The sequence below is a fragment of the Elephantulus edwardii genome, unplaced genomic scaffold (assembly GCF_000299155.1).
Source record: "Elephantulus edwardii isolate Elephantulus edwardi_28Jun2011 unplaced genomic scaffold, EleEdw1.0 scaffold00286, whole genome shotgun sequence".
Taxonomy (NCBI): domain Eukaryota; kingdom Metazoa; phylum Chordata; class Mammalia; order Macroscelidea; family Macroscelididae; genus Elephantulus; species Elephantulus edwardii.
The window spans coordinates 1,347,274-1,363,809 of NW_006400036.1; the positions used below are offsets into that span (position 1 = coordinate 1,347,274).

General features: G+C 47.2%; 1 protein-coding gene across 1 annotated transcript in view; it reads right to left on the reverse strand.

Annotated features, from left to right (window-relative positions):
- Positions 1–734: 734 nt before the first annotated feature.
- Positions 735–16,536, reverse strand: part of LOC102852882 (ubiquitin carboxyl-terminal hydrolase 43-like) — an 80,032-nt gene continuing 64,230 nt past the window's right edge. The window contains 7 exon segments of the mRNA XM_006900519.1: positions 735–1,765; positions 4,794–4,958; positions 6,185–6,343; positions 9,138–9,486; positions 9,585–9,715; positions 11,387–11,478; positions 12,721–12,824. Of these exon segments, the coding sequence (XP_006900581.1) occupies positions 735–1,765; positions 4,794–4,958; positions 6,185–6,343; positions 9,138–9,486; positions 9,585–9,715; positions 11,387–11,478; positions 12,721–12,824 (2,031 nt within the window).

Genomic DNA, 16,536 nt, shown 5'->3' on the forward strand with positions numbered 1-16,536 from the left:
TATTATTCTCAAAAACCGCAATCATTTATATTCCATCTCTCTCCTGGAATTCTGCTTAAAATCCATTTCCTTTCTCTGCCTCTTTAATGGGCTTCTCAGAGAAGGCCTTAGGAAACCATTCTAAATTAATCAATACTTTAAAAAGAGTTTTTAAGGAATATTCAATGAAAATACTTGACATAACAAAAATAATAAAAATTTTAATTAGGCTCAACCAGAGTTAGGTGCAAATGTATTTCTATAGCAGGATCTTTGGTATTCACATCTCAGAATGAAAAAAGTCCAAGTTTTGGCCCTGAAATGGCAATGCTGACCACGCAGCACCCTCCAGTGGCCTGGACAATTTGGTTTAAAAAAAAAAATTCCAAGTCTCACTGAGTAGGAAGTGAGTGGAAAACCCTCCAGCAGTTTTCCAAAGCTGTACATTCTGTGAGTGTATTTCCCACACAGCAGCCGGTGAATTAGAACCCGTGGAGACATGCCACCTTTTGGTTATCAGTACAACTCCCTAAGGTCTAGGCCACCAGAGCAGTAGAAAAGTACCCAACAATACAGGAAGGTTATGGACATCGGATATTTAGACAGTAGGTGCTGGAAGTCTAGAAGTGGGAGGGAAAAAAACCTACCAAAAGCCCTTACTCTCAATGCAGTATGTCCTGCTGGTGCACTCCCACAATCAGAGCAGCTCAGTGCAACGTTCCAAGAAAGCCAGTCCATTTCACCACAGTGTGCTTTCAAAAACTAGACTCTGGTAATGTCTTCTTATGGGCTAAGGAGAGCGTGTGGTACTTGACCCTCTGCAAAGCACCATGAGCAGCCTGATCCTCAGGAATGCTGCACTGCGAGGCACCCTGTGTGCTGGCCCGAGCGGGCCTGGCTTTCCGGGGCAGCCTGAAGGAGCTGGGCGCAGAGCGCACATGCCTCTCCAGAGTGTCTGGCGCTGGGCTCTCTCCGACCTGCAGGGAAACTGTGCCAGGTCCGCTGTGCACCAGGGCCCCTGAGGACGCCTGGAGGGAAACCTTTGCCTGGTCACCCCTCCTCTTGGTTTCCTTCTTAAAAAACATGGACCTCAGGAGTGTGAGTGTGCGCTGCTGAGATGTGTCTGTCTCCAAGTGCCTCTCCTCAGCATTAGCCTTCATCTTGGTGCCTGGATTCCTGCAACTGTCCTTACTATATCTAGATAAGCCTGTAGTGCTGGGCGGCTCCTTGGGCAAGGACACACCGCTGCCACTTCCCAGATGGCCCCTAGCAGTGCAGTTTCTGACCTTCTGGCCTTCGGCCTGGGTCGGCTTCTCACTCTCCACTGAGGACGCCACAGTGAGGGGCAAGTCCCACCTCCTGGGCAGTCTAATGTCCTGGTTTGGGATTTCCTTTCCTTTCCTTGCAGCATTTAGGCCTTCTGAATGTCCAGGGACTGGACAGTGATTGGGGTGAGCTGAGGTGTACACACTGGCTCGCACACTCCCTTCATTGTCCCTGTGGACAGTGGCGATTGGGTTCGGTACCATTGGCCTCTCTTCCCCGCCTGAGGCACCAGTCAGCAGAGGGACGATGGACCGACTTGTGGATCGGGGTCTCCGTCTGGACTCCAAGTATTCCACCAGCTCCACGGAGGCCCTTCGGCCTGCTTTCCCCCTGTTTCCAAAAGACCACCGCAGGGGCATGGTCTTGAAGGTTCCATGCTTGGCTCGGGAGGAGGCGGGTGCCTTCATGCTGATGCTTCGACCTCGGATGCCCTGTGACAACAGCCTGGACTCCAGTCCTGCTGAGAAAGATGGCAAGACATGAGTATCCAGAGAATGCCGTCCGGGAAAGTGTGACTGCCACGATGCTGTTCATCTGGCAGATGCCCACTGTGCACCTGTTGTTATATCAGATCTCGTCCTGAGCAAGGGGCCCTGCGTGGCTAGGACAGGTTGATGACCTAAAGGCTGGCAGTTGGCACGCACAATGCAGAGCACCAGGAAACCTAGAGACCAGCCTCCAGAAAGATTAAAGCCAAGAAACCCCAAGGGGCATTCTACTCTGCAACATCGGGGAGTCCTGTGAGTGGTCGTGGGCTCGGTAAAACACATTGTTCGTGTTTGTTGGGATTCTAGGCACGAGGGGCTGGCGGTTCGGGGCTGGGTGGCACTTCCCCTCTGATGCACCTCACATAGACCCCCCCACCTGTCAGTGGAGGCTGTGTGTTGCTACGACACTGGTTTCAGTGGAGCTTTCAAATCACAATGAACTAGGAAGAAAAGCCTCCTCCTTCCTCCTTCTAAAACTCAGGCTCCAGGGGGTTGGCAAAGTAGTCAGATAAGCAACCTACAGCTTTTCCTGTAGGGTCACAAAAAGTTTACCAAAAATCCCAATCGAGGGCAATTTTGAGCATCCTGTAATTTAGGGTAAATTACTGAAAGCAAGGTCGGGCATGAAGGAGAGTGAAGGCACATGAGGACCTGGTAATCTGTAATCAGCATTGTCACCCAGCCAGGCAGGGCTTACCTCCCACAAAAGAGAAGGAGAAAAGTTCTACCAGCATTAGGGCGTCCACACCAGAGAGGTCAGGACCTCAACCGCCCACTGCTTGCAGGCAACTGCCTCAGTGAACTTCCATCTGATTGGACAGGATGCAGGGAGTCCCCAGGAACACCCCACTTTAACTGCAAGCAGGCCATCACCATGCTGAGCCCAGTGAGGGGACATCCCTGCACTCAATAAAAGCATTTTCAATTGCTCACTGAAAAGATAGCGCATGCCCAGAGGGTTGGGACTGGTTACTTTCTACTCCCACAGAAAGAGCAGCCCCTTTTTGGAAAAAGTATGTCCACTGTCATCACTAAAGTCAGGGTCTGGCTTATATCATAGTTTTACAGCCAGTTCCTAAACCTGTGATCTCACAGGGACACTAGCAGGTGCTGATCGGTGGGCATGGCAGGGGCTCACAGAAAGAAGCCCAGGCCACACTCACAGGCAGCAAGAGGCCTGAGTCCCCACCCTGAGGACCTGTCTGACAGCTGACGCCAGCCAAGCAACCAGCATCAGTGTCCTCCCCCAAAATAGTGGTGGATTCATGGTACGTTTTCATTGGCTGACTTTAAGAAGAGATTACGCATGCTTTCTTCATAATCTGAATCTAGAAGCTCTGCTGAAATCTGTTCAAGGCAATGCTGTTGTTAGATGCTCTACAGTCAAGTATGGCGCACAACAATACCATGAACAGCAAATCTGGACCCTATCTTTAACCACACCATCCTCACAATCTCTGACATAATTGAACCCATATCTGCAGTCACCATGTCAATCCACCTGGTGGAGGGTCTTCCTCTCTTAACCAGACCTCACCTTTCCAAACATGATGTTCCCCTCCAAGTAACAGCCTATTCTAGCAACATGCCCAAAGTATGTGAGATGAAGCTCTATCATTTTTGCCTTCAAGGAACACTCTGGCTGCGCCTTCTCTAAAACATATGTTTGTTCTTTTGGCCATCCATGGGACATTCAGTACTCTTCTCTAACACCACAGCTCAGAGGCATCAATTCTTCTGTCATCCTTACTCTCCGTCCAGTTCTCAGATGCATAACAAGTGGCTGAAAAGACCAAAGCCTGAATGAGGTGCACAGTGGTCCTCAAATTGACATCATTGCTCATTAGTACTTTCAACAGGTCCCTGACTACAGATTTTCTCAGTGCTGTCCGTCTCAAAAGAGAGGAGGAGCCCAATCAGATGAATTGACACAGTGAGTACACCAACGAGCTCAAGTGTCCAGAGATTGTGAGGATGGTACAGGACAAGACAAGGTTCAGATCTATTGTTCACAGGATTGCTACGGGCCGTATTCAACTTGACAGCATGTGACAGCACAACAAGGGAATACTGTCAAGGAAGCTCTGTTGGCCTTGGGGGTAAGGAGTTGTGTTGCCAAGCAAAGGCAGGCAGTTTAAATGAGGTTAAATTTCTGCTTGGGAGAAAAATGATCAGTCTCCTGTCATGTGATTTACTGCCTCTGAAAACCCACTGAGGGTCAGATAGGAGTTGGCTCCAAGTTGAAGGTATGTAAACAACAACAACAAAAACACATATTTGTCCTTTGTTATCTAATGTGATGTGATTGCTCTGTTGAAGTCATACCAGTGAGGGGTGGATTTTAAACGTAACCATTTCTGAGTTGTGAAACTGTAGCATGCATGTGCGTGCACACACACACGGGGAGGACAGATGCCATGAGAGGCTCTTCTCTAGGCCAAGCACGCAAAGGAACCAAGGAGTGTCCAAGGCTCCTGACAAGGAAGGAACCAACTCCGCCAAGACCCTGCTTTGGACTTTTGGCCACCAGTGCTGAGAGACAATATATGTGTGTTCTTAAAGCCAGAAACTCCTTCTCTGTTCTCTTATAGCAGCACTACGAAATTGAAAGAACAGAGAAAGAGCAAATCTGTGCCCAGAGTAAATAGGCGAAGACCATATTTGAGAGTTGAACCTCATCTAATAACTGATTCTTAATGTTGTTGTTGATGTTATGTGTCATTAAGTTGGAAAGGAGACACAGCTGACCCTCCAGTGGGCTTTCAGGGGCTAAAATTACACCACAGGAGACTGAACATCTTTCTCCTGAGGATCTGAATGGTCCAATTGGTGGATTTGGGTGGGTAACACAACTCCATACACACTAGGCCACCAGAGCTCTCTGATTCTTTATACCCAAAGCTGTAAAATGCAGACACTTTCTTAAAATGGGAAATAACTGAGAGCTTTTGTAGAAAAGGACAATGAATTCAGCAATTTTGACCAACTTGGTAAATGTACCCTTTTCCTGATGGAAGTGGCTGTTTGTGAAGACAAGTGAGTCTGGCATGGGGGGCAGGGAGGGGGAGGGGGTGGGGCTCCAGGACCTCATGCTTCCCCTGGTGCTGCCATTGTTGCTGCTGAGCCTCAGGAGCCAGTGATCAGACAGGGAGGAGCTGGTGGAGCCTGCAGGGGACACAGATGGCAGGGAGACCACAATGAGAGCTGGCCCCATTCACACCCAAACCCCCAACTCAGAGCCCTGGAATCAAGAGAATTACAAAAGAATTGCACAATAACACACTAACCTGTCACTGATCAAACCCCAGGTTGGTACCAAAGGTTAATTAACCCATTCAGCTGCTAAGGAAAAGATTTGAGTTCACCTGAGGCACTTTAGAATGAAGGCCTCGCAACCTGCTTATGAAAAACCTTTCTCTGAAAATCCTCTGGAGCACAAGTCTCCCCTGATGCACGTGGGGTCATCAAGAGTTGAGTCAAGTCCACAGTAACGGGTCTGACCTGCACCTAGTTGTTCATGTGACTGAGCCTGACAACCGAGGGAGGCCGTTTGAGCACAAAAAAAGGCACTCAGGCTGCTGGTCACCGAAATGCTTTCAAGAAATGACTTGTCACCAGTAATCAATGGGGCATCTTTTCCATCCTTCTTCTGACAATCATTTTCTGTTAAAGAAAGCCGGACTTTGCTTGTGGTTTGATTTACACCTGTCAGGGACTCTTAGTTTTATTTTACTATTTTTCCAGATATGTTTGGGAACAAAATATAAGTATGAAAGAAAAAAATGTCCCTTCTTCTCAAAGTAGGCTGCTTTGTGGAGTGAAACAAATCACACAGGAAGGTCATGTTTAGACCTTCTCCCCACCCCACACCCAGAGGACTTTATAATCTAATGAAAGTATCATTGGATGTGGTAAAGCAGCTCCATGTCCTAGAAAAGGCCCCGCCTCACTCCACCTGTCTCTCTCCAGAAGGACCAGAGCGGGTGCCCTTATCTATTCCGCTGTGGTGGAGCCGATGTGGCTCACAGCGGCCCCACACGTCACAGCAGCACTGGGCTCCAGAGTCTACACTGGCTCATTGTAATCCCTCCCGCCATCCAGGGAACTCCTTAGCTTATACTGATGGTTTCATGAAATCTGGGCTGAAATGCATAGGACTGGGAATATAGAATTCCACATTGCCAAGCGTCACCTCAGGTACAAATGATGACTTTTTTCAGATTTCAATGTGTCCACACACATCCTTGCAAACAGGAATCTGGGCTGCGGCCTAGGACCTCTACAACAACAACTGGCCCCTCGTCTCTGACCCTTCCCTGCCATGCATCCTTCATGTTTGAGGGAGCATCTTACCATTTCCTTACATGACTTCCCAATTTCCTCTCTCCTACCTCTCATGGAGCTGCTGGCCGACCAGGGAGGGATGCTGTTTCGCTTCTGATAAAACAGAATGTAAGCCCCTCGGGTGTTGACCTCATCCTCTCGCAGCGGCTCCACCGCGCTGTCATCGTAGCTGTACCACTGGCCGTCCACAGAGTTCCGGCAGTAGGCTGCAAAAGCCAAACCCCGAGCCTCAGTGATGGGAACCAGACAGATAGGGAGCTGCTCACCAACACACAGAGGAAACACAGACCTGCTTGCGAGCAACAAGAAGTCAGCCTGTGTGTGGCCACAGGTGAACTCTGGGATTGAAAATGATCCACAAATTATGCTCCCCTGGTCTCACTGATCCATTCCTATATTCTTTTAAATCAAAGGCTTATTTTGTAGCTCTTGCTCGGTGAACATCTCCAATAGAAGGGAGTCCCGTATCATCCAGCCAGAAATTCTGTAGTATCCCTCTCTTTCTTGAGAGAATCTTCCAAGTGCACATCTATATTACTTACATAATCAAGTATAACCAAATGCACATAAACATTGTAAAGGTCTCCTTAAAAGTAAAATAGTCTTAGTTGTTGTAGAATAGAATAGTCCATGATGCATTAAATACAATAAGAACAACTATTCTTCAAACATTTGTTTAGTTTGTGTTTGTATATGTAGACAGTCCCTATTATCACTATTTACAACGAAGCATATTTATGACTTTCTGATCTTTTTGTTTTTCTTTGATTCTTTCCATGTCTGGTCATCAGTAATGTGCACCACCTGTGACACTGTGGCCTAATTTGCTGTTATGATTCTCAGATGTTTACTCACAGATGTTCAATGTTGTGATTTATGAAACTACTGCTAACACAAGGCAATCATTTTTAAATGAGATATTTGTCTTATGTCATAACTGGCTTCAAAAGGACTCCCTGTCTTAGGGTGGTAACTAGCTGTACATTTTTATATACAAACTCTCCCACACACACTCGTGCATATAAATGGAGGAGCATTCTGGGTCATGATACAATTCATCATTTACACGACTTGTTTAGATAGGTGGTATTTTATTTGACCTCATTTAAAATTTATGACATACTGAATGGGGTAACAGTTTTTTAAAAACTATCAACTGATGGCAATTAGAAGGAACCTTAGGTGGTTAGTGGTGTCGTGTGTTAAGTGTTGAGCTGCTAACCAAAAGGCAGGTGGTTCAAATCCACCAGCCACTCTGTGGAAGAACGATGGGCAGTTCCCCCCCACCCCCCATAAAGATTTACATCCCTGGAGACCTAATGGAGGGTCACTATGGGTCGGGATCATTTGGACAGTAGTGGGTTATAAGGGGAATTATGTAAAATGCATGTTATGTGGATGTACTAATTGCTGAGGGGCTGCAGTGTGAGAAGCAAGTGACTCATCTGAGGCTCAGTCATAAATATCCCAGAATTATCATGCAAATCAAAGAAGTTGTGGAGAGAGTCACTGGACAGAAAAGAACTTCCTGGGCAACAGAAAACTCAGTGCGCATGTCTCACAGCCTAGAGGTTGAAGTCTGAGTTTCACACCTACTCCCCTCATTTCTGCACAGTCTCGTATCCTGGACCACGGTGGCTAAACCCCAGCAGAGTGTGTCATTTTAGGAAGGTTCCATGCAGCCCACCTCTCCTGTTGAACACACAGTCCTGCAACATGGGCTCTGCTCTTTCTTCCCAGGGCCCCAGCACCGGACAAAAGGAAAACCCAGGGTCCATGAGGGGCCAGAAGACCAGAACCAGCAGCTGCAGAAGAACAAGTCGCAACACAGTAGCACAAAACGGCTGCCTGTGAAGTGATAGCTGCTCGCTCACACCGTCCTGACCATTCCAGGCTGATCCGGCATCACTCCACCCTCTGAACGCCTCACTGTCCAGTCTTGAGACCCCTGCTTGGTACTGCAGCTTCTGCTCTCTCCTCATGGGGGGGCTCTCCTTCACTGGCAGGGACGATGCCCAAACCTTTCGGAGTCAGAAGGCTCTGTCTCCACTACAGTCTGTGCAGTGGTTACACTCCACCACCACTGGCAGCAGCTGCTGTTTACATGCAGCTCTCACAGAGCTTCATCATATCACTATGGGAGTGTAGAAGAAACAAGGAAACAAGTAACTGAGAAAAACGGCCACTCACAACACTCTCTCTTCAGTCCTTAAAAGGATAACTTGACACAATTCAGAACCCTTAACTCAACTACTTGTTTCTGTCTTTCTAAAGCGACCCAAAGGGATTCAACACGTACCACAGAATAACCAAACTGAATCACCGTCCATGAGGACTGTGGTGGCCTGAATGAGCCACAATGCTGTCCACTCCATCACCAGGATTTCAAATACCAGAAGGGCCACCCAGGGGGGAGAGATTTAAGCAGAGCTTCCAGGTGAAGACCAGGGTTGGTGATCTCCTTCCACAAATTAGCCCATGTGTACCCTACAACTCACAGAGAATACTGTCTGATCTAAACCCTACGACTCACAGAGAGAACCGTCCAGGGCTGGAAGAGGAGCTCTCAAATTTGTAAAGAGACCATGGACTCGAGTGTGAGTATCATGAGGATGGTTGTGGACTGGCCAGTGTTTTCTTCTGTCACCATGAATCACAGGCAACTCAACATTAACTCAACATACAAGCCAAACCATCAAATCAGATGACCTCGTCTCCTTCATTGAGTCACAAGTGAAGACAAATGCCACCCTCTCAGCTCCAACAACTGCTGGGCAGTGTATATCGCTTCATTCAGCTGGAATGAATTCTAACGACCACAAGCCTTGCTCTGCGCCAGCTTAGGTCTCCTCTCTCTCTCTCCAGGCACCTGTGCAGTGAGCACTCAGCTCAAGCCAAGGGCCCGAATAAGCTTGGGTTCTAGGTTCTTCCCCTGGTGCCCCGTGTTCACCCCACAGTCCCACAGGTGGTCACACTGCCGCTCCCAGAGATGAGGCTCACCTGTGTAATGCCCACCTTGGAGGCTGCCGTGGTGGTTGCAGACGGCGTACAGGTCGTACAGGAAGTCCAGCGGGTATCCGTTGGGCAGGCACACCGGCTGCTTCCAGGAAGGCCAGGGCCCAAGGCCGGGCCGGGGGCCAGCGCTTCTCGGGGCCACATGGGGGGCCATGTTGAGGCCGGTGAGCGGAAACCTCACCAGTGTGGAGAGCTTGTTTCTCCTCTCGCCGACTTGGCAGAACCTCTTGAGGTGGATGATGAGGATGTCAGGCAGGGTCCACAGGCTTAGCTTCACTGTCCCCTGCTGGAGGACTTTGCAATGGGGACACTTCCACGTATCATCCTGGGTCAGCTGGAAAGGAGGCCGCCAGGACAGTGAGGGCCCCTGGCAGATGGCCCACCCCCTGCAGCAGCCAGCCCCCTCCCTGCCCTTGAGGGCCAGGGCTGGACCTGCTCCTCCTTGGTGTAGAACTGGAAGCACTGGTCCACGGTGCAGCTGGGCTACTGGTACACCTGCTGCTGCTGCTACCCCACACTCTCTGCATCCTGGACCCGCTCCTCCTGGAGGGCCCCCGAACAGGCTGTGGGGAAAGAGAGCCCAAGGACAGGGTTGCTTTGTAGCCCCAAGAGCAGTTTATCTAAGTTCTACCTCTAGCAGGAGAAAGGCAGCCATCCGAGGTGAGATGAAGGCACACCTGGTCCAAGGGCTTCTGAGGGGCCTGCACTTACATCTGACTCAGGACTCACTCTCTTTGTGAGCCCTCTGTCTCCCAGACCAGCTCCTCGGGACACAAGCTCCTTGGCTTCTTCATCTTCCCTGTGCCCTACAAGGCTTGACCCCTTCTAGATCAGTATTTGCTGGACCAAGAAAAGTCTTTTTTCAAAGTTGGCTGCTATAGAGACCCCAAAGCATGATGATCAAGAGCAGACAGCCTGGCTTCAGATTTCAGTTTTTACCACGAACAAGCTGAGCACCTCCTTAACCTCCCTGTGTCAGCGAAAACCAGACCACAGCAGTGCCTCACTTCATCAGAAGCCCTGGCGGCAGAGGCGGTCGCATGCTGCACAGAAACTAAAGGTCGGTGGTCTGCAGCCTCAGAAAGCTGACAGAGAATGGACTCAGTGGGGGCAGCATTGTCTGGGTTTACTATATCATGTGTAATGAAAATGAAGTAAAGGCTACAAGTATGTACGTATGTATAGTGTTCAGGGGGGCGGGGGCGGGGGGGTGGGGGGTCAGCAGCAGAATTCTCACCTTCGATGTGAGAGACCCAGTTTCAATTCCCGGCCAATGCAGCCCCACCCACGTGCCAGGGCTGAGCTGGTTACAGCAGAGTTTCCAAGTAAAGAGGAGAAAGACCTAGCAATCTACTCAGGAATCTCTGCCCGGTCAGGGGGGTGGAGCTGGTTTGGGCAGCATTTCTGTCTGTCATGTATGATGACACCATGAGTCAGGACAAACTGGACAGCACAATGACAAGGCAAGTGCCCAGAGCAGAGCTGGCCAAAGGGAAAGAGCCACCTCACTGTCCCTCATCACCATCCCTAAAAGTGTAACTACCATCAGCATCATGACTCTCCCAGGGGCATCTCAAAAGGATGGACACTTGTGGACACGGATGCTCAAAGCTTCCAAACTGAACAGAAATTTCCTCAGTAAAAGGAATGTGTTTGATCCCTCACAGTGCTGGTTTGATAGGGATAGGCAAATCAGAAACTGGCTATCTACAATGTGGATAAAAAGGCATGAAGCATGAAGTAGCTGGATTATATGATTTCACAAATGTAATTATTAGTAAGATGATTGTAAGGGGGGAAACATCACAATACATATGAGTGAAATATGGTGTAACTGAAAGAAAAACATTGTATAAAACAATGTACATGGAGAGGGTGGGAGCAGAGAGGTGAGGATGGGCGGAGGTTGTAATCATAGGATCACACAATTTGATGGGTGGAGGGAAGGGTGGGTTAAGGAAATGGGAAATATCCAAGATCTGATGTGAAAAACAATGTATATGAACTTTGTAAAGAAACCAGTATAAAATAAAAACCCCCCACAACCACAATGCACATGCATGAAGCACAATGTACGCTGTATGCAAACTAATAAAGACATGCAATTAAAAAAAAATAAGATGGGTGGGTTAGAAGGGCTAGAGTATGTGCACATTGCCTACAATTCATGCTGGGAAAGCTGCGCTCAAGGAAGTCATATCTGTGTAGGCAAGGACTCCTTTGAAGGAGAGAACTCAGTTGAACTTACCGCTCTTTGGTACAGCTATCCCACTCCACTGCCAGCTTGATGTGGGGGGGGCCACCCAGCTTCCTGAGGTGCAGAGCCCTGAGTGGAGAGTAAGGAAGCCCATCAGCAAACACAGAGCATCCTGCTGCCCGAGCACTGGCCTCCCAACCAGAATCACACAGTCTGCAAAACCAAGGTCTCTTGACCTAAAGATCGTGCTAAGTCATTTTCACAACAAAAGAGGGAGGGAGGCCTGCAAACGGGGAAAATGAATTTACAGAGCAGAGCCACTTCTTAGATGTTGTTCAGGTGAAGCCTGTGGGCTTGCTCAGTCTCAGTTCCATGGGAGTGGGCTGTCTGAGGGCCTGGTAACTACAGGAACGCAAGTCAAGTCCCCCGTGGCAGCCCCAGGTACCAAGGGAACACGTGACACAGATACTCAGCACTGAATGCCACGCTGAGTGTTCATTCCCCTCTGGTGCTAAAGGAAGGAGCTCTGGTGATGGTCTGGTGATGCTCTGTATGGCGTTTACTACCAAGCAAAAGGTCATTGGTTTGAATCTGCCTACTGCTCCCCAGGAAGAACACTCTGCTTCCATAATGAGTTACGGCCTAAGAACTCCAATGGGCAGTTCTACTCGGAGACAGAATTGACTTGACACAGTGATTCTGGTCTGGTAGGTGCTAAAGGAATACCCCAATGCCTTTGAATTGTGGTGCTGGTCAAAACCACACACAAATCTGTCTTGGATGAAGTGCAATTAGAGTGCTCCTTAAAGGCCAGGAGGTTAAACTTCACCTCACATATTGTGGGTATGTGGTCAGGAGGGACCAGTCCTTAGAAAAGACCTCCTGCTGGGAAAGGTGGAGTTGCCAGGAAAGAGAAGACTCAATGAGATGGAATGACACAGTGGCTGTAACCATGGACTCAGGCATGGCAGAGCCCATGAGGTGGTCATGGGATGGGATAAGGTGTCTGTCTGTGGTTCATACTGTCATTACGAGTTGTCAGTCGATGGGCCTTAATGACAACAGCAACAAAGGAATACCAAATGTGTTAGGCAGTCATTGCTATGGGCCTTTCTAGAGGTGGGTTAAAAAACAATCAATGTGTACAAGCACATAACATGGCAGCTGACAGCAATGAGGCAAATGATCAAGACTAACCAGCACGGTAACCAACTATACTAATACACAGCCTCAGTTTATGTTTATGTATTTCTTGGTACACTGCCGCAAAGTCATACACATGCTTCTACGCTTATGTACTTCTATAGACTCTAAGTTTCAGACTCAAATGAGGACGTCTGTTCTCTCCCCGGTTAAGGGATAATCCCTTACCTGTCGACTGCCCAGTGACAGAGGGGCTGACCATCCTGTGGGGACAAGTAGCTGCAGGTGAGGGAGAGTCCCACTACCCGGATGGAGAACAGCGACCCCAGGTTCTGTCAAGACAGGAAAGCGCAGTCATGTAGTGCCAATGCTGACTCAAGTTCAGAATCTACACGGCAGATCAAAGTACTCGAACATGTAATCGTCTTCACTGTGTCTAGGAATTAGAATGAAAAAGTCCAGACATATTAAAGGCTTTAGTTTTTAAAAATAGTCATGTTATATGTTTTAATATATAATCCAATGCTATGTCTAACACATGAAATCTAACCCTTACCAAAAACAAACACAGTATATACTTAAATAACAAATGTCCAATTGGAACAAATATCATCAGCTCAGCTCACGGACATTAAGTCAGTTATCTTTAACAAATTATCAATGGATAATTTAAAATTAGTAAAATGATCATCCCCACCCCTAAATCAGTCAATTATCGAAAAGCAAGCAGATAATGAAGTATGTTGTTTTTGTCGGATGCTGTCGAGTTGAGTACAACTGATAGAGACCCTATAAACAAAAGGTGTGAACCCTGTTCCATCCTGCACCTCTTACACTTCTTGACACACAAGAGCATATTGCAGGAGTCACCCACCGTGTCAATCCATCTGGCTGAGGGTCTTCCTTTCCTTCTCCAAACCTCCACCCTTCCCAGCATCACTTCCTTCTCCAAGGAAAAACCCCTCCTAGCAACATGCCTGAAGTGTATGAGGCACTCTAGCTGCACCCTCTCCAAGACGTATCTGTTTGTTCTCTTGGCTGTCCCTGGGATGTTCAGTGGTCTTCTCCAACACCACAGTTCCAAGGTGTCAATTCTTTTTCTGTCATCCTTATTTGTTTTCTAGCTCTCAGATGCATAAAAAGTAACCAGAAAGACTATGACCTGCATCAGATGCAGCTTAGTCCTCAAACGGACATCATTACTCCTCAATAATTAGAAGTGGTCCCTAACTGAAGATTTTTCCAATGTAATGCATCTCCTTATTTCATGACTGCTAGTGGATCCAAGAAAGATGAGGCTGTTGATAGTTTCAATCTCCTCTCTATTCATCATGATGCTGACTACTGCTCCAGTGGTAAGAATCTTTATTTTCCAGACAATGAGATGCAATCCATAACGAAGGTTGCATTCCTTGATATTCTGCAACAAGTGCTTCAAGTCCTCCTCATTTGTGTGTGTGTGTGTGTGTGTGTGTGTGTGTGTGTGTGTGTGTGATCTGCATAATGCAGGTTACTGATGAGTCTTCCTTCAATCCTGATGACATATTCCTCCTCTTAGAGTCGGATAATTTGCTCAGCATACAGACTGAACAGTTGTGGAGAGAGAATACAACCCTGGCACACTCCTTTCCCAATTCCAAACCATGCAGTTCTCCCCTGCTCTATTTGTACAACAGCCTCCTGGTTCAGGTATAGGTTTTGCATGAGCACAATAAAGTGCTCTGGTATTATTCCTAGAATTCGCTGACAATCACCTGTGGGCTGGAAGCCTCTTTTTTGTTTAAGCAATCAGGACCTTGGGAGTTGCGTTTGTATTTAAAATGCAGTATGTAAGTAACCATACATAAATATATACTATATGCAAAATAGAGACACCATTCAAAATAAACGACGAGAAAGATAACACCTACTCTTTATTAAATGATGATACTAGAAAAAATAATGTTGAGTTGATAAAGTCAATCACAAAAAGACCATAATGGTTTAAGACCACTAATATAAAAATCCACAGAAAGAAATCAGTCCTGGAAGGTTAATAGAGATGATAAGTAAGGCGAAGGAAAGTAGGAAAAAAAATTCAAATATTAAAAAAGTGTAGAAAGAAAAGATTTTTTTTGTTGTGCTTTCCCCCCAAATACATAAAGAGAAAGTACGCCTCCCTATTATTTTACTTTCTAGTGTTTAGCTATAAACTGAGGAGCTAGGAGGGATGGGCGTTATAAAAAGGCACATTCGTTTCTCAAAGTACAGTATTTCTGAGACGTTCTTGGTTACAAATGTGCAATCACTCAGCTGCTGATCAAAAAGCAGGTTAGTGATGCAGGTTCAGCCAGAAGTGCTTCAGAAGGGAAGGGCTGGTGATCTACTTCTGAATGATCACAGCCATCTACAACCCTGTGGAGCACAGCTCTCCTCTGGATGCATGCCAACACTGGCTCATTTAATCCTTCTGAAATGGAAGTGAGTCTTTAAACCAATAGGATAGTGCAATAAGGACTTCAGTGAGATAGCGGGAGAGTGAGGACACAGTGGAATCGCATCATTAAAAAAAAAGATTGTTGTTATGTGCTGTCAAGTCAGGAAACAACTCATGGCTGACGGTTCAATGGGGCTTCAGGAGTTATAAATCGCAAGGGAAGAGATTGTCCATCTTTGTCCAGCAGAGCAGCTCATGGGCTTGAACCATGTGCCTTTGTATTGCCAGTGCAACTCCTTATCACTAGGCCAGCAAAGCTTCCTAAAATACGATTAGTGGAATGGAATACAAATCTCTCTCTCACACACACACACACACACACACACACACACACACACCCACCCCCAGGTATGCAGTTTGAATCCACCCGATGCTCCATGAAAGGATGAGCAATCTCCTCCCAGGTGATTTACTGCCTCTGAGAACCTACTGGAATGTAAGCTATGAATCAGTTCCAACTAAACAATGCACAGTAACAACAAAGATGTTGTGACTGATGACTTTGGCTCAAACAAGGGGGGAAATAGTTTTCTTTCAAAATCTGACAAAGGTAGAAATTAAACTTTATAAAAAATTAATGAAAGAGAGAAGTTGAACTCAGAAAGGGAAAGAAGAGGAAAGCAGTATAATTCCAGCACCTGGGAGGACGGGATGATCAGAAACGGACTCTGAGGGCTTCAAGTCCTTCAGTGACGGCAAGTAAGGACGGGAGCACTGGACACAAGGCGATTAGCGAAGACAGAAACCAGGCTGAGGAGTCCTGAGGACAATGCTCCAAGACTATACGTCTACCTGCGGCACTTACAAAAAAACCAGATCTGTTGCTGTTGATGCCAACTCACTTGTTACAGAGTAGAAATGAGCTCCACAGGGTTTTCTTTGCTGTAATCTTTAGAGAAGCCCATCACAAAGCCTTCTTCATGGACTGATGAGTTTCAACTGCTAACCTTTTGATTAGCAGTCAAGCTCAAAATATGTGTACCACCCAGGGGCTGTGTGGATCTACAGCCTCAATGAAGAGTAAAAACAACAGTGGCTGATCTTGCGACTGGCTAAGGAAGAGTATACTACTAAGTAAGAAGAATGTTACTTAGGTCCATGGGGGAAACTCCTACTTCACCCCTACATTGGAGTCTCACTCTAAATGACAAGGTCACAAATACCTAGGGACCAACCACTGCAAAAGGGAAGAATTCCCTGCAAGAAGAATAAGCCCTGGTGCTGGCCTCACCCAAGTTTACTTCCCTAAGTAAAGTTTCCTTTCCCCAAGTTTATGGCTGTGAAGTCCAACTCACATCCACTCTCCATTGGGTTTGTTGTTTTGTACCATAGAGTTGGAACTGACACATCACTGACCACCCAGAAGGTTTTCAGAGGCAGTTACACAGGAGGAGACTGTCCATCTTCCCTTCTCAGAGTAGCAGGTGGCCTCAAACTGCGTGCCTTTGGGATTGCAGCAGAGCTTCTTGCCAATAGGCCATATAATGAAGATCTAAATACTCACGGGAAGAGATTGCCCATCCTTCTCCCAGAGTGGCTAGTGCTACCACATCACACACTGTGTCACA